General features: G+C 48.0%; 7 protein-coding genes across 7 annotated transcripts; 3 read left to right on the top strand and 4 right to left on the bottom strand.

Annotated features, from left to right (window-relative positions):
* The first annotated feature begins 77 nt into the window (after positions 1-77).
* Positions 78-2,749, top strand: BKA67DRAFT_573705 (heterokaryon incompatibility protein-domain-containing protein). Its single transcript, XM_046103373.1, has one exon. It carries the CDS (start codon positions 200-202, stop codon positions 2,279-2,281), a length of 2,082 nt encoding a protein of 693 aa, XP_045956652.1. The 5' UTR covers positions 78-199; the 3' UTR covers positions 2,282-2,749.
* A 168-nt stretch (positions 2,750-2,917) lies between these two features.
* On the bottom strand, positions 2,918-4,692 carry BKA67DRAFT_637924 (uncharacterized protein; the record flags this gene model as incomplete). The annotated part of the gene is made up of 8 exons (XM_046105706.1): positions 2,918-3,127; positions 3,211-3,271; positions 3,355-3,537; positions 3,595-3,730; positions 3,764-3,841; positions 3,876-4,122; positions 4,302-4,536; positions 4,648-4,692. The coding sequence occupies 8 exons, from the start codon at positions 4,690-4,692 to the stop codon at positions 3,024-3,026; spliced, it is 1,089 nt and encodes a 362-aa protein (XP_045956651.1). The 3' UTR covers positions 2,918-3,023.
* A 2,254-nt stretch (positions 4,693-6,946) lies between these two features.
* BKA67DRAFT_661114 (uncharacterized protein) lies at positions 6,947-7,533 on the bottom strand (the record flags this gene model as incomplete). Its single annotated transcript, XM_046107760.1, has 2 exons — positions 6,947-6,990; positions 7,038-7,533. The coding sequence occupies 2 exons, from the start codon at positions 7,531-7,533 to the stop codon at positions 6,947-6,949; spliced, it is 540 nt and encodes a 179-aa protein (XP_045956650.1).
* Positions 7,534-10,095: 2,562 nt separating this feature from the next.
* On the top strand, positions 10,096-12,287 carry BKA67DRAFT_520242 (heat shock protein 90; the record flags this gene model as incomplete). Its single annotated transcript, XM_046098162.1, has 2 exons — positions 10,096-10,356; positions 10,434-12,287. The coding sequence occupies 2 exons, from the start codon at positions 10,096-10,098 to the stop codon at positions 12,285-12,287; spliced, it is 2,115 nt and encodes a 704-aa protein (XP_045956649.1).
* A 1,086-nt stretch (positions 12,288-13,373) lies between these two features.
* On the bottom strand, positions 13,374-13,800 carry BKA67DRAFT_538185 (uncharacterized protein; the record flags this gene model as incomplete). The annotated part of the gene is made up of 2 exons (XM_046100441.1): positions 13,374-13,702; positions 13,767-13,800. The coding sequence occupies 2 exons, from the start codon at positions 13,798-13,800 to the stop codon at positions 13,374-13,376; spliced, it is 363 nt and encodes a 120-aa protein (XP_045956648.1).
* A 788-nt stretch (positions 13,801-14,588) lies between these two features.
* Positions 14,589-15,890, top strand: BKA67DRAFT_637922 (ferritin-like domain-containing protein; the record flags this gene model as incomplete). The annotated part of the gene is made up of 3 exons (XM_046105705.1): positions 14,589-14,964; positions 15,022-15,207; positions 15,280-15,890. Exons 1-3 carry the CDS (start codon positions 14,877-14,879, stop codon positions 15,888-15,890), a joined length of 885 nt encoding a protein of 294 aa, XP_045956647.1. The 5' UTR covers positions 14,589-14,876.
* A 3,279-nt stretch (positions 15,891-19,169) lies between these two features.
* On the bottom strand, positions 19,170-20,456 carry BKA67DRAFT_573696 (Phenylalanyl-tRNA synthetase). The gene has a single exon (XM_046103372.1). The coding sequence runs from the start codon at positions 20,280-20,282 to the stop codon at positions 19,557-19,559; it is 726 nt and encodes a 241-aa protein (XP_045956646.1). The 5' UTR covers positions 20,283-20,456; the 3' UTR covers positions 19,170-19,556.
* Between the last annotated feature and the right edge of the window lie 308 nt (positions 20,457-20,764).

Raw genomic sequence — 20,764 nt, 5'->3', positions numbered from 1 at the left:
GAACTGCGAAGCTGCCTAGCTCAACCGAATCTAGGAGATGTTGTGGCTGTGGTAGGAGGCTCTTGGCCGGGGGTCGGTGGGGCAGTGCTGTGAGATAGACACCGCGGATGAGCAACCCGAGCCATGTATTTTCTAGCGACGTTCGCAGTATGCACCAACATTGACTCTCGCATAGGGATAATATCGCACAATCTGTAACATGGATATTCCTCACATCCTGCCGCCCCCTTGCTCGCAAGCTCTGGCGGCAATGGTTATGGACGGAACGGTCCTATACTCCAGGCGGCTTGAATCCGAACCGTTACACATCAGGCTACTCACAGTGGAAGCCGGAGAGGTTGACGATGGAGAAACGACAATCGTATGTCGCTTGGATACGTTCTGTTTCGATACATCTATGCCTGACTACACGGCTCTTTCTTATACTTGGGGGAATGCAGAGTCGTCTGTCGAGATCACAGTCAATGGGGTGTGCAAACACGTCAGTCCAAATTTGGCCGCATTTTTTTGGCATTGGATTCAGAATCACGCAAGGGATAATAAAACAGAGAATTTGAGTAGATACCTGTGGGTCGACGCGCTTTGCATCAATCAGGAAGACGAGAAGGAGAAGTCGTTTCAAGTCGCAGCCATGGGCAGGATTTACAGCTCCGCAACGGCCACCATCGCATGGCTTGGTGTCGAGGGTCAGAACAGTGCAGTCGGCCTTGAGTATATTGGCCGAATTGCGCGAGCGCTGAAAGATAGCTGGAGTGAGCAGACAGTGGATTTCACAACTGACCTGAGGGTGTGGTTCCAGAAGAACCCTCGACTTGCGCATGCCATGACTACCCCGCCGAGGGGAGGGGAGCCTCACATTCTCCTGAACAGCAGGATCTGGGACGGGATCCTGAGGCTGTTCCAGCGGGACTATTGGCAGCGCTCTTGGATACAACAAGAGATTGTCCTTTCTCAGTCCGTACGCCTGTGGTGTGGACCGAGCCAGTCACCCATGGGTGACGTATACAAGCTTGCAGACTGGCTGGTAGACTTTCGTCTTTTATTCGGTGCCAGGGGCGACCGAGGCTTAGACTTGGGTCCATGGCAAGATGTGATTGGTGAATGGAGGCATTCCATGGTGCATGACTTTGTAGACTGTGTTCATCATTTCTCCGGACTAAGGAGGACCTTCTCGACTTCACCTAGCTCCGTCGATCAGAAGCAAAACCCTATGCTCTTCCACCTACTTCGTACAGCCGGTGGCAAATTCAAATCCACTGATCCCCGAGACAAGCTGTACAGCCTTCTTGGGCTATTGCCGCTCTGCCTCATACCGGATTATACCCACTCCGTCGAACTTGTCTACACCGAATTTACCAAGAGCTGCCTGCAAGGACAGGGCGGACTCAGTTACCTCGAATTAGCAGGACCCGGCACGTTGGACGACTTGACCGAAGTCCAACGCCTTTTCCTCCCATCTTGGGCGATCAATTGGGACGCTCTCAGCAGTCAAGTTCGGCCAAAGTCTCGCCGACCTAAATCCAATCAGCCAACAAAATTTTCCATCAATGCCCGGTTTGATGGCAATGTACTTTGCATAGATGGCAATTCCATATGTGCTATAGAAGCACATTCTAAAGAAACAAACGACATGGTGAAGTTCTTCACAGAAATAATCCATGGTTTCGCGAGAAACAATCCTGGGGGGTCGCCCGTCGTGGAATTCTTCCGTGCCGTATGCCTTGATGTGGAACCCGGAAAAGAGCATGGTATCGGCCTTGCCATGGCCATGATTACCATGGACGCCGGCTTTGATGTGCTCGACCGAGTCGTGCATGCTCTCCGCTGCCGACTTGGGATGTCCATCAAGGACATACTAAATTGCTTCGATCATTTTCCCGAAAGCGCCGATAGGCTCTACAGGGATGTCGGCTTTGGATCCATGTTTCGGGCACCGGATTTGCCCGTTGATAGCACGACCGTCGAGGACTATCTGAGAATCCACCAACAAAACATACCTGATATTTACTACAAGCGCTCCGACGATGAGCTCGTTTCAAATTTTGCGAAATTCAACCTTTTTATGACCGCTAAAGGTTATGCCGGTTGGGGTCCCGCTGCAGCGCAGTATGGCGACCTCGTAAGCCTCGTTCCTGGCTGCGAGTTCCCTTTGCTATTGAGGCAGGTCGATGATTATTTCATTCTGCTTGGACCGTGCTGGGTGCTTGGGCTAATGGATGGTGAGTACTACAAGGGTCGACGGGACATCGCGGACGATTTAAGGGAGTTCCGCATCATGTAATGGGTCTGCAACCTCGTATTATGTGTTTTTATTATGTAAAGCTCAATATGATACCGTGGCCATCGACCAATACCCTGGACTATAAAAGCAAGAACTGTACATAAACTTTCGAATGACACGGAAAAGATGGGACAGCAATCTGAAAGCAGTCAGTGTAACTGATGGAATAACTGGCGACCAGTAAATTAAACATGTCCGACTTTGTACTCTCTTACAAGTTAGGTGGTAAGAATGGCGACGATACGAAGGCCCTCTCCGACGGTCAGCGTTTGGCAATCGTGGATGAAATGCTTGTTGAGCACATGGGATACTACGGGTCTGATGTCGCTCCGGCTATAGCCAGAGATGCAGCCGAGGTCAAACCGGAGGATGAGAAGCGAGACCTTCGTCCCGTGAGGTATTTGTTACCGGCATTAGTGTCGTTAGGAGCGCACCGCAACCGAGCGAATAGGCAGCATTGATCCTGATATCTTTCAGCTTGGCCGATAATGTCTAATAGGACCACAGCTTTTGCCGTTATAATATTCTTGCATAAAAAGGTAGCCAGCCCTAGCTATGGCCAGGACTGTAGCACTGTCGATTTGCAAGAGGTAGATACATAACATACACACGAACAAAGAAAAGCTATAGCCTTCTTCTGTAATTATCCATGATTATTTTCATTCCATGTGGCTGCATAATAACTACATGCGCCTGCTGGTATAACAGCTGCAGTATCTAACCCTTCGATGACAATCCGTTTCTATACACGCAGAAGTCGAGCTGTAGCCAGCATGTCATCAGCATTGAGACGATCAACGCTGAGTGCGGTCAGAGGCTCCCATAGAGAGTCACCCGGTAAATCCCCTAAGTAAGCATGTCAGCTAATTGATGACAACTGAAATAGTCCCATATAACAGTCCCGCTCCTGTAACTGGTCAAATACTTACAATAATGGACCTTGATCCCAGCTTTGTGAGCAATCAAAACTTGCTGGGATACCTTCGCTCTCTGGGCTTATGTGAAATCGTCGATGTTTCCAGGGTTGCCGATTGCCTTCTTGAAGCTCGCTGAAGCGTAGTTAGAGTTGGCACTAGTCTAGTGTACTTCGGATCCCAATCGTCGAGCCTGGCATCATAAAAGATGTCTCGTTTGGGTACGCCATCACCGGTGTCGATTCGATCGAAAGGTGCGCTGCCAGTACACGACACTGTTACCTGGCGCTGGACGAAGTGACTGCCGTTGAGATAGCTGAGATACCCGGCGTCGCGTAGTGGCTGGATGGCAGAGACGACGGCGTCAAAAGTGCTGGTGTCCTAAGTCTTGAAATGGACAAGAAGATCTACACTTTGACCCGGCGAAGCTATATAGACGCCTATGCTGCCTGGTGAACCTCGGTTATTATGATCCAGAACGGATCTTAAAGGCTCAATATGCTGAGCCTTCAACGTTCTGCCAGCCTTTGGCGAGCTATGTCCGATAACAGCGTCGTGGTTAGAGCACTAGGCGTCGGCCTCGATACAGGCGCATCCCGCGCTCAGGGTAGCAAATAAAGGGATACTCTGATCGTAGTCGTTGTGACTATGACAAGGTGCGGGGGTGGACCGTGCTATACGAGTCGAAAGGCCACGGATTGAGAGGTGCGCCACAACCCTTGTTGACGCTCTGAGGCCTGAGTACGACGGTGGGAATGAGCTGATTAAGTGGGACGAACTCGGGCGGAAGCCTCTCTCCCAAAGCGTGATACGATATGCGGTCGTCACCGATCTGCCAGGTGCCACCCTTGGTGTCCTTGTGTATTTCGCCAGAACATCGGCCCCCGTCTACGCTAAGTGCATCGAAGTATCTTTGGCAGCTCGCGTCTTGTGATTAATGTTAGAAAGAGGCGCGACATTCAACATGCTGTGAAGAGATATTCTAGCAAAGACTTACTTTCAATGATATGATCCTGGTCTATTTTGTTGTGTATCTCACCTATGTAAGTGTCATCACTTGAATGAAATACTACATACCACGGATTGAGAAAGATTTAATAACTCACAGTAGGCATAGCCTATGACACCGTACGTGGAGGGATCCTTGCCGCCGTTGTGGAAAACCTCAGTCGCCATAGAGAGGTAGTCTCCGGGTCCGACCTTCTGACCGTCAGCCGCATTGCAGAATGTTTGTACAGCACTAGCAAAACCGAGACGCGTTTCGCTTCCGCCAGCAATCAATACATCGTCGCAAGGCATCCATTCTGACCCGCAGCTTGAGACGTAATCTGTCAGTTGTAGCTCGAAGAGATGTTAGGCCGGTGCACATAATCCAGCGCTGGTGTGCTACATCATAAGCAACTCAGTATGTTTACATGGGATCAATTAGAAGTTATGAAGCATCTAACATACCAGCAGAACAGCAGCCGCCAACACTTTTAACATCAACTTCGTCATGATTTCGAGTAACTTTTTCAAGCAGCTCTCCTGTTTATGTCAATGAAATGGTTAGTCACTGCATTTCCAGAGTACGATTTCTGCGTAACGAATTAATCATGGAAGAATGAAGAGCGTGTTAAGATGTGTGGCTATTCATATCCTCAATTTATCGAATTGAATCTTGCAGACAAGGATGAGCAACGCTTGCATATAGAGGAGTACGAGCGAATATTCAGACGAGTTTTGTTGACGAGCAGAACAAGCGATCGCGGCGTTGTTCTTTCCAATGCAAGCCAAATCGTAATAGAAGTCCTTCTGTGTATGACAAAGATGTAGGGTTTGGTTACCAATTCAAGTCCCCTGCCACTGAGGACGAATGTCGCTTCCTCACAGGTAAAGCTGATTTGGGAGCGACCCTTTCCTGAACGATAGTCTAGCGTCGTTCCTGTAACATGAATTATGAGGCTGTGTCTAGCCGCCCCCTATCTAGAACGGTGTTCATTGTTGGCAGGTCCAACGTAGACAACCCAAATGGAGCTGCATGAAGGAAATTGCGAGAGATCTTTCACTTTGACAAGGCAAGAGACAACTCGGTGGATAATGACATTATTTTCATTGAGGCTGAAGGAAGCCAATATATAACAGGCAAGGATCATCCGATGCTCATCTCACGAGAGTAGACTTTGTTACATTAAAACTACTCGCTGTGGAGCAACACTGCTGTCGGTTCATTCACCGGCAGCAAGCTGCAAGTTTGCTGATGGGTCTATGGTGGGTTGCGATTTAGTGGCGGTAGTTTCTGTGCGATATGAGTGGCGGAGGCGGTCGTAGACGTGGTCAAGTTGTTTCTCGGTGAAGAACTTCGAGATGGAATTTCTGCCTTTTTCTCCGCAGGAGAGAGATCATCTCCACACCGCCGGTGAAGCCGATGACCAGTAGACTGAAACGATTGTGATGATCCTTTTGCCCACTGTCGCGAAATTTTGCAACACGCTGCTGCCTTGTAGTGTGACGATGTCTTTCGTCTCGACGAATCGCTAAGCACCGGCGGTTATAGGAAGCCTGGTCTACAATTTGGTTGTTAGGCTCCATGACCATTCCAGCGGTGACTGCGTCTTAACTCTCTCAAACATTGTCATGCTGACATGTTTCCAATAACCATAATACATCACCGTTAACGCACGTCAAACTTATATGTTGGAATCACCATTTACCAGCTGTATTTGCATTGCAATTATAGATAAAGAGTGGAAATTAAAGCTTAGACCATTAATTCATGCTTCTTATATAGCAGAACCGCTGTATGTTCAATATCGTTCCAATTCTTTAGCTGTGTACTTGATGAACATTAGCGCTGAGCAACCTGATCTAATCTTTTGTGTTGTTCTATCTCTGCCAAGCATAGGGTTGAGAATTTGCTTGAATATGGAGAATAATTTGAAGTAGAAGCACAAACTGCGCTAATATCGTACATGATAGCTTGAGGGATAGTGAATGCACTACACAATCATCGGCGTTCTGAAGGTCCTACTTGAAGACTTATAATAATTAATCAAAGATTACTATTGACCACAGCTCAAAACGGTATGAGGCGTTACACCCAATGAGTATATATGATCGATAGAAAAAACTAAGACTTTGCCACAAGGTTCATCAATCCATGTTGATTCCCAACATTGTGGTATGAACAAAGTGTGTGGGGTAGATATGAGCAAGGACAGGAATGTACAGCCCAAAAAGTTCGTCACCATTTTACCAACTGAAGAATTCTTCGATAATCTACTAACCTCCTTGCTTTTCGCGCCAAATGCTAAATCAGGAATTGCCTCAAAATCCAGCGGAACCTGGACTGGAACCAAGGATGGTACCAAAAAGTGCGGTAAAGCTAGCAACGGGATTACTTCGTAAATATTTGGGGAAGTGGTGAAACCATCACAGTGATATTTCTTACTAAAGCTATAAATGAACGAGGGAACGGGCCAACGGGCCCCGTTTTGCAAATTTGCCGTATCCGTATCGACTGAAAGAATGCCAGAAGCCGACGATGCAAGGAGTAACAATAATGTCATCAACCGGCACTTCCTCAATCAAGCACCATGACTCCCGTAACAGACACAAAAGTCCCTGATACCCGCAGCAAACTTCCCATCAACGCGAAATAGGAATGAAAAGAGCGATTGGCAATAAAAGTTGAGAGAACCCCAACGGGAACTGGCGAATATGACAATGCTCGAGCTGAGGCACATCAATATAATTTGTCAAGATCGTATGCTCAATGGGATCTGATCCTTGCAATCAGTCCCTCTTCTTCCGGTGCTGACAATGTTAGCGGGAGGCACGTATCTAGGAATTACATTACGTACACAGCGGAACACTGGCTACTTTACCGTGCACCTTCACCTTCACTGGATGCATGTCCTTCCACTGGAGTATGCCTCCGAGAAATCTGGTACCCATACAACTGTCATGGACGTGTCTCATGCTGATTGTATGATATACATCGTCGTAGAGCCCCATAACGTTAATCCAAATCCTATATTCTCCTCCAACGTTGGGTATGAAGTTTTCGAAGACGGCAAAATGATGATTCGTATTAGGCATCTGACGACCATTGAATGCCATTGATCCAGATGTATATGAAACCGAAGTGTCGTATGGATTGGCATAATTCGTGGTAGGGTCATCAGTTGAGTTGACGAGATACACAGTGAAGATGACTTGTGTCACAGGCGACTCAACGCTCACAACAAATGTACGCATTTTGTGGCCCTTCTTTACTTTTCTCGGCGGCTCAATGTGAACAACAAGGGCCGTACCAGATTGTTGGAACTGCTTCTGGTCAATGCTACTGGTCGACATGCTGTATAGCGTGGCTTCAATTAAACGAGCAAAATTGTGGTAGTTTTTTTTTAGAGAAGATTTAAATTGTTTTAGCTTGTTGTTTCAGTCCATGAAGCGGGTTAGTGGCTCGCTTCATATATATTATTACATAGCGTGATATTGAGCAATCACGAATAGTGTGAATTGCAACTGTTCAATATCCAACAAGCGACAGGGACAGGCAATAGCATGGTGCACGTGTCGATGTAAGAAGCATCGGTGCTTGGAATGCACCACTAGCTGGATGCTGGTGACAGTGGTGATGCGGAAATAGATAAAAGATAATGATTAGATGCTTTGAACCAGCATCTCAATACAGCTCATCACGACCAGTAAAGCAACAGAAATGACAGCTACCTCATCCATCAAGTTCGTAATTGTAAGTGATTGAGTTAGTCCGCTAGACGTGATGGGAATACAATGCAAGGTACCATGAAACTTAGCAGCCAGCACATTAGAGCTATCAAGCATTAAGCAGCATTTTGGAATGTTAAAGAGAGGAAGCTTTGTCACTCGTGGGCATAGCTACGGGGTGTCGTGAAGATGTCAAAGTCAAAGGATTGTGGTAGCGAACAAAGGATGTGATGTTCTCAAAGTCATGCATTGTGTTTTATCAGATGAGTTTGCCGACTGGCTTACATTCCTCAAAGAAGAACTACTTTTGCATGAGATGCGATTAAAGGAGTATAATGTTAGTATCAAATTGCAATGACGTTAATGAATAGAGATGTTCGTTGTTCATGGCAAGGGGTATGGCCTCCAAAAAGCCTTGAACAGAAAATTCAACACCTCGGATTATCGTGGGAGTTATGACTATCATTGGCCGAATGGTTTGAATCAAGCAATACCTCCCTAATAGTTGAGAGAAATCTAGATTCAAAACGCTGAATAAGTGTCTCAACCAGGTCTCCGTTGGCCAAGTCTTGTGAAGGAGGTAACACCCCTTGTTCAACTAGTCAAACTAGTCTAGAGTGCTGTGATGAAATAAACTTGGGTGCCATGCAATTGAAGCTTCAATAGAGAATAGTTGCACGAGCCAGCCAGCTGGTGCCATCTGAAGGCTGTGGCGTTAAGGTGTCATTGATCCTCTCCACATAAATCCATACAGGGTACCTACTACGATAAGGATAAGCCCAGCCCCACGTTGGATTACATGGACATCCATCCCACTTCAGCCTCGCCACAAGCGCTGGAGCCAAGAAATGGACTTGTTCACTCTGTAGATGCTGTTGTAAAAGAATTGGACGTTCATTGAAAGCATGAACGGGCTTGACGGTTGATATAATGAAACCCTACATGTGGAAATAGAAAATAGGATTGCCCTGAACGACCAGATTTAGCCCAGCAGTGAGCCTTGCAGCAACGGGTTCAGGCTTCTTTTCCAGCTCAGCCTTTCTTCAGTTTGATTCTGGAATTTTGGAGAAGCATGGCGACAAACCAAGGGTCATCAAGGCACCCGGGTCGCTGTGAGCCAATCGTTCCAGCGGCTGGACCCAGCACCGGCATAGAATCTGTTGCCGGGCAAGCACAAGCACAGGCCAGGCTCTAGACCAGCCTCTGCAAGTAGCGAATCAAGGGCAGCCACTGGAGACGGCGCTAAGCTTTTCCTGTGCTGGCTCGTGCATACCGAGTCGCGACTGCCTGATGGAATCACATCGAATTCTTTCTGAGGCTTGGAGATAGCGAGAACAGGGGTGTCGGCCTAAGGAATGGGCCCTTTTTTAGCAGTTGCTGCACCTACAAGAAGACGAAGCCTTGAACTTTTCCCCTCCGCATCAACAGTCCTCTTCCCATTATTCCCAATTCTCCCCTCTACTTCTACGAGTGTCTGCTTTTCATTGCAGAGAACCCTTTGATACCCTTTCTCGTCTCCAATAAAACCCCATCTAGGTAAGTGAAGCCGTTGCCAACAGTCCCATTACCCCCCAATACCCCCCCGCCATGTCAGCCTCGCCTCGCCTGTTGTGTATGTTGCCATAAGTAGTGGTTGGAATCCCAACACAGGACAGCCACTCGAAGAAGTCAGCGCAGCGAAGTCTATTCATTGAGATCATTAGAATCAAGGCTGGTGCACTTGGCAGCAAATTTCTACGATTTCTTCGAATAGGGAAGTCTGCTGCTGCTGGCAAGATAACCGATTGGGCTGATGTTTGTTCTACCGCCACTTCTCGTACCTGTGACTGCATGATTTCCATGTTCACCGCCAGCAACATCACCCAATCGCAGTTCAAAATCACTTCTCTGGCTCACAAACTTCCTGCTCACAAGCTCTGGTTTGGTGGCTCCTCCATTCATCTGGCACTTTCCACAAGCTTCGCAGGATTCCCTGGGTTTCTACTCGCTTCTATTGGCAAGCGCTGAAATTTCTGCAAAGCTTCCCAGCATTCGTACATTCAATTCACCTTTGTATTTATTTGTCTTACACCATCACATCACACAATCACCCTGCAATCACTCATCATCTTCAGCCTTCTTTCTGCAAGCGACACCCCACTAATATCTAAACCCTTAGAAGTCCATTCTTTCCACATTCACATCAAGATGTCTGGCGAAACTTTCGAGTTCCAGGCTGAGATTTCTCAGCTGCTCTCGCTGATCATCAACACCGTCTACTCAAACAAGGAGATCTTCCTGAGAGAATTGGTGTCCAACGCCTCCGATGCCCTCGACAAGATCAGATATGAGGCTCTCTCAGACCCCTCCAAGCTCGACTCGGGCAAGGATCTACGCATCGACATCATCCCCGACAAGGAGAACAAGACGCTGACCATCCGGGATACCGGTATTGGCATGACCAAGGCTGTAAGTAGCTCTGCGCAAGCATCATGATCATCATCATGACCTGCATAAAACTACGAATGCTAATCGTAAATCTACAGGACCTTGTCAACAACCTCGGTACGATCGCTCGATCCGGTACCAAGCAGTTCATGGAGGCACTGACCGCTGGTGCCGACATCTCCATGATTGGTCAATTCGGTGTCGGTTTCTACTCCGCATACCTCGTCGCCGACTCGGTCACCGTCATCTCCAAGCACAACGATGACGAGCAGTACATCTGGCAATCATCCGCCGGTGGTACCTTCACCATCAAGGCTGACACCGAGGGTGAGCAGCTTGGCCGTGGTTCCAAGATGATCCTTCACCTGAAGGATGAGCAGTCAGAGTACCTCAACGAGGCCAAGATCAAGGAGGTCATCAAGAAGCACTCCGAGTTCATCTCCTACCCCATCTACCTCCACGTCACCAAGGAGACCGAGAAGGAGGTCCCTGATGAGGATGCCGAGGACGTCGAGGAGGTTGATGATGACAAGAAGCCCAAGGTCGAGGAGGTCGACGACGAGGACGAGGAGAAGGAGAAGAAGAAGAAGACCAAGAAGGTCAAGGAGACTAGCATCGAGGAGGAGGAGCTCAACAAGCAGAAGCCCATCTGGACCCGCAACCCTCAAGATATCACCCAGGAGGAGTATGCTTCCTTCTACAAGTCCCTCTCCAACGATTGGGAGGACCACCTCGGTGTCAAGCACTTCTCCGTTGAGGGTCAGCTCGAGTTCCGTGCCATCCTCTTTGTTCCCAAGCGCGCTCCCTTCGACCTGTTCGAGACCAAGAAGACCAAGAACAACATCAAGCTCTACGTCCGCCGTGTCTTCATCACTGACGATGCCACTGACCTCATCCCCGAGTGGCTCAGCTTCGTCAAGGGTGTTGTTGACTCTGAGGATCTTCCCCTCAACCTGTCTCGTGAGACCCTTCAGCAGAACAAGATCATGAAGGTGATCAAGAAGAACATTGTCAAGAAGGCTCTTGAGCTCTTCAACGAGATCGCCGAGGACAAGGAGCAGTTCGACAAGTTCTACAGCGCCTTCTCCAAGAACCTGAAGCTCGGTATCCACGAGGACTCCCAGAACCGTGGCATCCTCGCCAAGCTCCTGCGCTTCAGCTCCACCAAGTCTGGTGATGAGCAGACCTCGCTCACTGACTACGTTACTCGCATGCCCGAGCACCAGCAGAACATCTACTACATCACCGGAGAGTCCCTCAAGGCCGTCCAGAAGTCGCCCTTCCTTGACGCCCTCAAGGACAAGAACTTCGAGGTTCTCTTCCTTGTTGACCCCATTGATGAGTACGCCATGACTCAGCTCAAGGAGTTTGAGGGCAAGAAGCTCGTCGACATCACCAAGGACTTCGAGCTTGAGGAGACCGAGGAGGAGAAGAAGAAGCGCGAGGAGGAGGAGAAGGAGTACGAGGATCTCGCTAAGGCTCTCAAGAACGTCCTGGGCGACAAGGTTGAGAAGGTTGTTGTCAGCCACAAGCTCTCCGGCGCTCCTTGCGCTATCCGCACCGGCCAGTTCGGCTGGTCTGCTAACATGGAGCGTATCATGAAGGCTCAGGCCCTCCGTGACACCTCCATGTCTTCGTACATGAGCTCAAAGAAGACCTTTGAGATCTCTCCCAAGTCTCCCATCATCAAGGAGCTTAAGAAGAAGGTTGCCGCTGACGGTGAGAATGACCGCACTGTCAAATCCATTACCCAGCTTCTGTTCGAGACCTCCCTGCTGGTCTCTGGTTTCACAATCGAGGAGCCTGCTGGTTTCGCCGAGCGTATCCACAAGCTCGTTTCTCTGGGCCTGAACCTGGATGAGGAGGCTGAGGCTGAGGCCACCGAGGCCCCCGCCACTGCTGATGAAGTTGCTGCCGAGGCTGGCGACAGCAACATGGAGGAGGTTGACTAAATGTCTTCAGACTCACAATTTCGGAATTGAAAAGTTCGACGGAGTTCTGGTTTGGGATCATTGTTTCCTCGGTTCAGCATATTTCACATAATGCCTCATACCCACGCATGTACTCTACATTGACGCCGATGACGATAAAGGTCGGATAAAGTAATCCGTAGACGAATGAAACGTTTTAGAACAAGCACCATCTTTCTATGTGCATAGAGTGACCCTTGATTTCATTTCAACGACTTTGTTGTGAGTTAACGATTGTGTCCAGAATGAGCCAACTGTCTGCAAGGATCATTTGCAGCCCAATATGTTTAAATTGTCCACCAATTCCTTTCAATGAACAACACGTTAAACTCAAGGCCTCGACTACACCCCGACTGGGTATCAACCTATCTGGCCGGCTTGATATCATTCCACTCCGTACTATTTCTACGTGAAACTGGGAGTGCATCTGCTAAGCCTTTGAAGGTGAGGTAGAACCGTTTGACCAATGACACCGCCTTGCCATGTCTGGACATCCATTTCCTTTTCTTTCGCAGCTGACGACGAAATGGTTTCGCCGTTTACACAGATATAGGTCAGAGCAACCTAATCCACGGTTTATAGTGAAGTGGCAGCAACAAGACGCCATCGTGAATATCGATCAGTCGATGTTATGGCTATGGGGTCATGCAGCACTGATGGGGCGAAGCGTTTTGGCGTCTTAGCAACAATCAAAAGTCCAGCATCATGATTATGATAGATATTTTAAGGACAACACCAACGTTTCAGAGCATATAGGGTAACCAACTACAACCAAGGATGAGTAAGAAGTCTATTGTTATCTGATAGCTGATTGAATAGGAATGTTCATCGTCCCACCGACCCAAGAAGTACATATTTCAACCTTTCTACGAAGAATCAAAAGTTATACACTATTAAATAACCACCTTCTGCTAAATGTATTCTCTGCGGAACGAACATGTGGGCAGTTCCAATTGTGATAAGTCTTCCCACATCTTCCTTCTCCTGGTCTAATCCGGCCCTCGACTGTTATTACTATTATCAAACGCCCATTTCCAACATTCGTAGTACAGCAAGCATCTTAATTTCCTAAGCCAAGTATGCAATTACCGCAGCCAGGCCCAAGGCACCACTGAAGCTTCCGATCATGTGGTCACCGCCAGCTGTGACTGCGGCATACGTGGATGATGAGCTGGGTCCGGTCGCAGTCGACGTCGACCATGCCCCGGTACCAGCGTGAGAAGTGGCGTTGCTGGAAGAGACAGTGGAGCTGATGACGGTCAGGGGAGCAGCCGTGCAAGAAACTGTCGGCACAGGGGATCGAGTGACGATATCTGGGGTGGACGCGTGGGATGGGCAGGCACTGCAGACGACGGTGGTGCTGGTGTTAGCACTTGCGTGAGCACCAGCGGCAAGGGCTGTGAAAGCAATTAGCACGGCTCGTTCGTCATTCCAGGTCACTCTGGATAAAACAGGACATACCGCTAAGCGCAGCGACAAGCTGAACGGTCTTCATCCTGTTGGTGGTGATCGATAGTGAACTCAGGGTTTAAAAGAACGACAGTAGTGATGAACAAACCACGTTTCGTCAGGAACGATTGTAATGACTCTTTATCGAGTGATATTAGACGGAGAAGTTTGAGAAGGATAACACACCAGAACAGATCAGGTGAGAGAGAAAAGTATGAGATGAAATGCTATCGTTGTTCACAGGCTTCGAGCTGACTGCAAACAAACCCAGCGCGCTAGTAGGTAAGAATGCTTCTGAAATGTGATGGTCATAGTCAATTTGGGTAGAGATAGTCTTCGGGGCCAAGCACTTTCCGCAACCCGAGATGGCGGCATGCATCTAGCCCTCAAGCTCCGATCTATCTCCTCTCATGGGAAGTGTTGCTAGCTCTTACTGGCGTGCACGTGGTTCATGGACGAGATTGCATGCACTACTTAGAACTCTAATCGAAATAAGCTTAGTATTTGACAGAAGTATAAGTGCCGCGACCATCATATACCGTAATAGTGCGGACAATGGGGGATTGTTACCTAAACTAATGACGTTGGACGTTATCGGCTTGCTCGACTTCCGATATTATAAGAGATGATGGACATTCTATACTGCCGGTTTAGGCATATATGCTAGACCGGATACTATCGCAAGGCACAGATCCCACCCCACGGCTTCTGCCATATCCGAGCTGTCAATTGACTAAGTTCAAGTCTTCGGATGGTTCCTGTCCCGGGCGTGACTAGCGCGCTCGATGGGCGCTAACTTTCCCCACGACTACAGAGGCGCTCACAGGGAGATTGCACAGAGACGCCTTTTGAGGCATGTTGGTCGGTTGGATTTGGAATGTGACGGTGTTGACTTCACAGTAGTGTACTTTGACAAAATTGGTGTCTTGCAGCACCGTGATTGACATCAGAGAGTGATCTGCACGGAATGAGTGAAAAGCCTTCCCTGGGGCAGCAGATCGCCACCTGAGACTTGACATATAAGCTTGAGGAGATGGCTTCCATCAGTTTCAATTGCTCCAGTGTCATAATAAACATATCAGCATTCTCAACAACCTTCCTTGATCGTCTCAATCATTCAAAATGTACTTCTCTAAAGCTGCTCTTGTTGTCGCCGGTGCTGGCCTCGTCTCTGCCGCTCCCGTCGAGAAGCGTGCTGAGATCACTGATGGTATGTGACTCCTTTCAGCATGCTTTCTCACGCATCGCTAATCATTCTGTTCTTTAGCCGATATCCTCAACTATGCTTTGACTTTGGAGCACCTTGAGGACACCTTCTACCGTGAAGGTTTGGCCAAGTACACTGAAGCGGACTTCGCTGCCGCTGGATTCGACGCCACTTTCTACTCAAACTTGAAGGAAGTTGCCAGCGATGAGAAATCTCACGTTGACTTCCTGACCTCTGGTCTGACAGGTATGTCATTGTTCCCCTTTCGCTAGTCTTTCAATAAAGAGCCAGTATCACTAACAAGTATCCTTCACACAGCCGCCGGCGCCGTCCCCGTCGCTGAGTGCACATACGACTTCGGCTACACGGACGTGGCCAGCTTCCTGGCCACCGCCTCTATCCTTGAGGGCGTTGGTGTTTCTGCCTACCTCGGCGCCGCCGCCGATATCATGTCCAAGGCGTACCTGACGGCCGCCGGTTCGATCCTGACCGTCGAGGCGCGCCACTCGGCCTACCTGCGCTCCAAGCTCAACAAGGCGCCCTTCCCCCAGCCCTTCGACGCACCTCTCACATACGACGAGGTCTACTCGCTCGCGAGCCCCTTCATCACGTCCTGTCCCTCGAGCAACCCAGCCCTCCCCGTCAAGGCCTTCCCGGCTCTGGCCCTAGGCACCACCGGCACCATCGAGACTGGCAGCACCGTCACCCTTCTGACCACTGGCTACAGCGTCACTGGTGGTCCGGTCTACGCCGCGTTCATCGCCGTCACTGGCCCGACTTTCGTCGAAGCTACTCCCGTCGATGGTGGCTTCTCTGTCGAGATTCCCGAGGGCTTCAAGGGTCAGACTTATGCCGTCCTCACCGGATGCAACGAGGGTGTGTCTGATGAAACTGTTGTCGCTGGCCCTGCTTTGATCGAGATTTCCTAAATGCAATTTGCATGCATGATTGATTGAGTCCGACTGCAAACCGGTCAAGTTTCAAAGCGAATATTGAAATCTTGTAACAAGAGATCTCCTTCATGGAACTTATTCATATGAGTACATATATTGGATGCCTTGGTGGAGCCACAATTAGCCCACTAGAGAGCATTAGTTAATTTTAATGTCAAATAATTAAGGACATAGACATCTTCGATCTTACCGCTACTTGTTTGAATTGTTGTGCACCGACCTTCCTGATATTGGGGTATACCACGAGACCAGGCAGCCCTGCTTCGATTTCGTCTAGTAGTGATTGGATTTAGAGGCTTCAGGCATATTTTGAAAATCATATCTACTGGAAGAAAAGACAAAAAAAAAACGCGGGAAGACACGGTTGGGGCCAGGTGACGATGTAGCGTTGCTGACACGATCAAGTTTATGCCCTGGATTCATGGACGTCGCCTTAAAATGAGATCGATTGCTTTCTCATATCTCAGGGACACTGTTTTCAATCGAGGAGTTGCGTTGTGCTCTCCACGATTATCACGTAGACCTGTCGAGAAGACAACTTCGTCATGAGATGGGCCGAGCTGCTCAGCGCACAGTGATTACATGAGAGAAAGGACACTGAGCATCCGCGACAAATTCAATTTGGTGCGGAGCTTTCCCAACTGGGAAAACACGGGGCATATCTCGGGGTAGCTATAGTGTGCACCATAATAGCTGTCCAGTAGGTTGAGCAATCGTGATAATTGGCTGTCTAGCCCACTAACATCCAACTGGTACGCCCAATACCCCTGCTCCGGATTCCCCGCAAATTCAGTCCCCTGAGAACTTATTTCAACTTACCGCTAGCTCGAAATTATGCTGATATGCCTGTCATGGTTCAAACATAGTAGAAATTAACCACAAAAAGATTCCGGCCCTGAAAGACTCCGGTCATTTCTGTACGATTTGAGAGTCGGGGGTCCCCAAATAAGGTTCAACGTGACTTGCCGAGCTCGAGGAATAACACCAAGGTCACATCCTCAGGTTGGCTTTGTGACGATCAAGGATATATCCAATCAGAGAATCATGTCGATTCTCGATCACTTATCCGGGGTCTGGTAGAAAATAATTGCCGAGTAACATGATATCACTTAAATTTTACTTAAAAACAACGGTGGCTCGATCAATAGTCATTTTCAGACGCACAAAACCAGCATCTGTTTCATATCTATCATTTCCGTGACATACGCGCTTCAAATGCTTCCCAAAGTCTTGATAATTCTCTTTGATGCCTCGGGGGTACCTGCGGTATCTTGGATTACTTCAGGGACCACCTGGTATGACACTTCTGGCAACAAGATTGACGCTCATGGAGGAGGAATCTTCCAGCGGGGAAGCACATTCTATTGGATAAGACACAGTGCTCCCGACACTAGCAGTATGTCCTTCGTGGTGTAGCATGTAGTGATGCCATTACTGTCATACTTAACGTGATACATACACGTCACGCTAAAGTTATATACTTCCAACGATTTACTCAACTGGAAGTATATTGGTGAGATTACATATAGACGATGGTTTTTGGCATAGCGATGTCCAAAACTAGAGGTTTTAAGATCAGAAAATGGCGGACCGTATGCTGAATTAAACGCCAAAATAGTCTTAGCGCATGATAATAACTTTATATCTACTTATTTAAATCGGCACGTAATAAAAAATAACCCTTTACCCGTTCATGAGCGGATTTCTAAAGTATATCCGTCATTCCGTTTTGTTTATTTTATTTAACACTTTAAAAGTATATATTTAAATAATAACGTATTTATTAAAGATATTAAACTAGGACCACTGTCTTGTCCTTTGGTTATAGGCCACACGATGAGCTCGCAGGCTCGTTCGTGGACTGATTAATAAGTAAAGAATGGAAATGATGAGTTCGACAACCAAAATAGTATTAATTAGCGACAACGAGCCATTCTCGTTGTCTTCCGAATGCACTGCTGCAAAAACCAATTACTAACTGTGCAAAAGTGTGAAAAACATGACAAAGAAAACTATTTACAAGTCCTATCTCTCAGACCTTATAATGATCAGGCCGAGAACAACTCCGACAAAGGCCGTACGACCCACTTAGCCTTCCTGCTGCAATAGTACAGCCAACACTCACTACTTCAATATCGGTGAGTCTACGTACGATAAACCATATCAGTACGTAGAGTAAATCCCCCTCTTTCTGCCACTAATTCAAACCGCGTGGTACTAAACTCTTAATCGTGCCTGCTCTTGAGTGTGCTTTCATTCCGTGCGGAAGTGTTACAACAATATAGCAATATAAGTGAAGTGAATAAAGGGAAGCTGTACAAAACTTCTTGGCGCAGTCCTAGTATTAGGCTACGAACCAAATTCGTACTTAGCGCACAGCTAATGGATACTTCCGGCCAATGGCACACCAAAATCGGTGTTGTAGCGGCATCACCAATACAATACTCATCCGACGAAAATTGGTCACTGACTATATAGCGACGAGGACCAAAAATGGCATCTGAGGTCGGCTTTTTGGACCTGCCAGATTAGGTCGAGCCGAAAATAGTACGACAAGCATACGCGGCTCGAAAATACCATTTATTGATCGTCTCAATCGAAGCTCGAAGACATGGAAACATGGTACGTACTATATTGTACTGTACGCAATGCTGTTTGAAATCTCGTCATGGTCATGGAGAAAGAGTTGGTAAACTCGGGCACAGAATATAATAGTATCCGTAATGAAAATCACTTTTAATCAGAGCCAGTTTGAATTTTCTATTCGTAGTGTATATCATATTCCTAGTTATAGTTACAGTTCAGTATACCGCAGTATTTTACATAATATACTACGTCTTGTCCTGGAACAAAGAGTACAATATTGAAGATGGGCGTCGAAGCCGTTCTACTGTAAGTAGACATTGACGTGCGCTTTGTGATGTAGCGTGTAAGGTCCATCTGAAACGGATCATAGATCGCCATTTTTGGTAACAGCCGGTCATCGGTTCAAAGTAGCGCTGTTGTCTGATCATACGCAATCTAGCTGAGATACAGCTCAGCTATGTACACGCGATCTCTTCTGAGATAAGTTATCTCTTCCTTCCTCGCCAACTATTTTACACAATGGAATTATCTATTCTAGCTGCTATTCTAACAGGACAAGTCCTAGCTGATGTCTGGGCCGGCCGAAGACAACATCATCAGGCTAGACTGCAGCCTGTTCAGGGCCAGGAGGACCCGGACGGTAAAGACGAGCTTGGCGCATTTGGATCTGCGACTGCGATCTCAACGGGAGAGAGCATGATTCGAACGAGAGGCTCTTTGTTGTCAAGCCCCGCCCTGCAACGATGGATATTCTCATAATACAGGGCCTCGCCACCACTGACCTCCTAGAAGTGCTCTCAGGATTGAGTTGGGCTCACCGAGACAATCGCAAGAGGCCCTAGCGCCAGTAGAGAGGTTTAACAAAAATGCGCCTTTTTCTTAGATAGCGACTCGATTCAACGGTGGATCGAAGTACAGGACGGGAAGAGTAAACCTTAACCTTCGGCCAACTATGCTACAGTAAATGAACCCGTGTAGATTGCTCTCTAAGAGAGGTGGTTTTCAATCTTAAGATATCATCCTGATAGTGTCCCACAAAATTTTATCCATCCCTTATTATCGTGTGGAAATACTGATTATCCGGCGTTCGACACGCACATCAGGACTCAGTTCCTTCAACGTAGATGTAAGCTCCTCAGCGGCCGCATGCAAAGAGCTGTCAGAGACCGGGCTGAGTGCATCGAGAATGAATAGAGCTCTGGTGGTACTGTCGGTCAGCGCGGTTCGAGGGCCTTGGCGCCAGTTCCAGCGACGGGAGGTAACGCCAACATCGTCGCACCAAACAACTTCCCCAGTATCTGGATGCTCTACAACAATATCTCCGCTGGTCACCGTCTCGAAATTCTCCTTGCCCGTTGCCCGAATCAAGCGTGGCGCTCCCTCGTACTTGTTTAAATCCTCGCCGCCTAATGGAATTTGATGCTTGACGGAGATGGCGTTGTAAATATCCGTTAGGCGATTAACACGCGGTAGACCACCCTCCACCCGACGTGTCAGTGCCTCCAAGCTGTTACGGGTACGTTGCGGTTTTGCGCCAAAAGCCTTGTAGGCATCTCGCCATGCTGCCACATGCGGCATATCAATGACTGCATGTTGTGTCAGCTGCCTTCGGGCGGAAGCCTCAGCTTCCTGCAGCAGAGCCTCACTCGTAGTATCGCAAGGACCCGGCGGAATACCATCCACGACCATTAACAAAGCACGGTAATCCGGGCGTAGCTCAAAGACTTCAGGAGCTACTCGCACTCTGCTTAGGATGTTTTCTAAGGGGATCATTTTAGACATATTAGAGGTATGTTTAAGAAGCGGATTGTACGTGTAACTGCCTAGTTCAAAAACTGACCAGCAAGTAGAGGAGCAAAAAGCAACACAGTTATATTACGTCAAGAAGGCTTAGGAGCATCACGTGATTGATGCACTCGTCGATCTGTCCAACTTGTCACAGGCAGGGCGTATTCCCTATTTTGAGTATTGTCTAATGACGAGTCATTCAATTTACCCCACAGTGAAACCTAATTATACGTAAGATGACTCGTAGCTTCATTACATGAACACTAGACTGACTCGGACCCGCGTGCCCGAGGTTGACCAGGCGTGGATCGGTTGCCTTTGTGCACACCACCCCCAAATCATAAACGTCTTTGTTGTACGGTCCCTCTTTCAACTATGGAGGAGCAGAACTTAGTGCGTTCAATCGAGAATCAATAAGCCGACATCGGTTCTATGGGACTCGAATGTGTCATGTCTGGTACACAGGCGGAGAATCG

This window comes from Truncatella angustata (assembly GCF_020726525.1).
Source record: "Truncatella angustata strain MPI-SDFR-AT-0073 chromosome Unknown BKA67scaffold_6, whole genome shotgun sequence".
NCBI classification, from domain to species: domain Eukaryota; kingdom Fungi; phylum Ascomycota; class Sordariomycetes; order Amphisphaeriales; family Sporocadaceae; genus Truncatella; species Truncatella angustata.
This window is presented reverse-complemented; position numbering and strand designations above follow the sequence as displayed.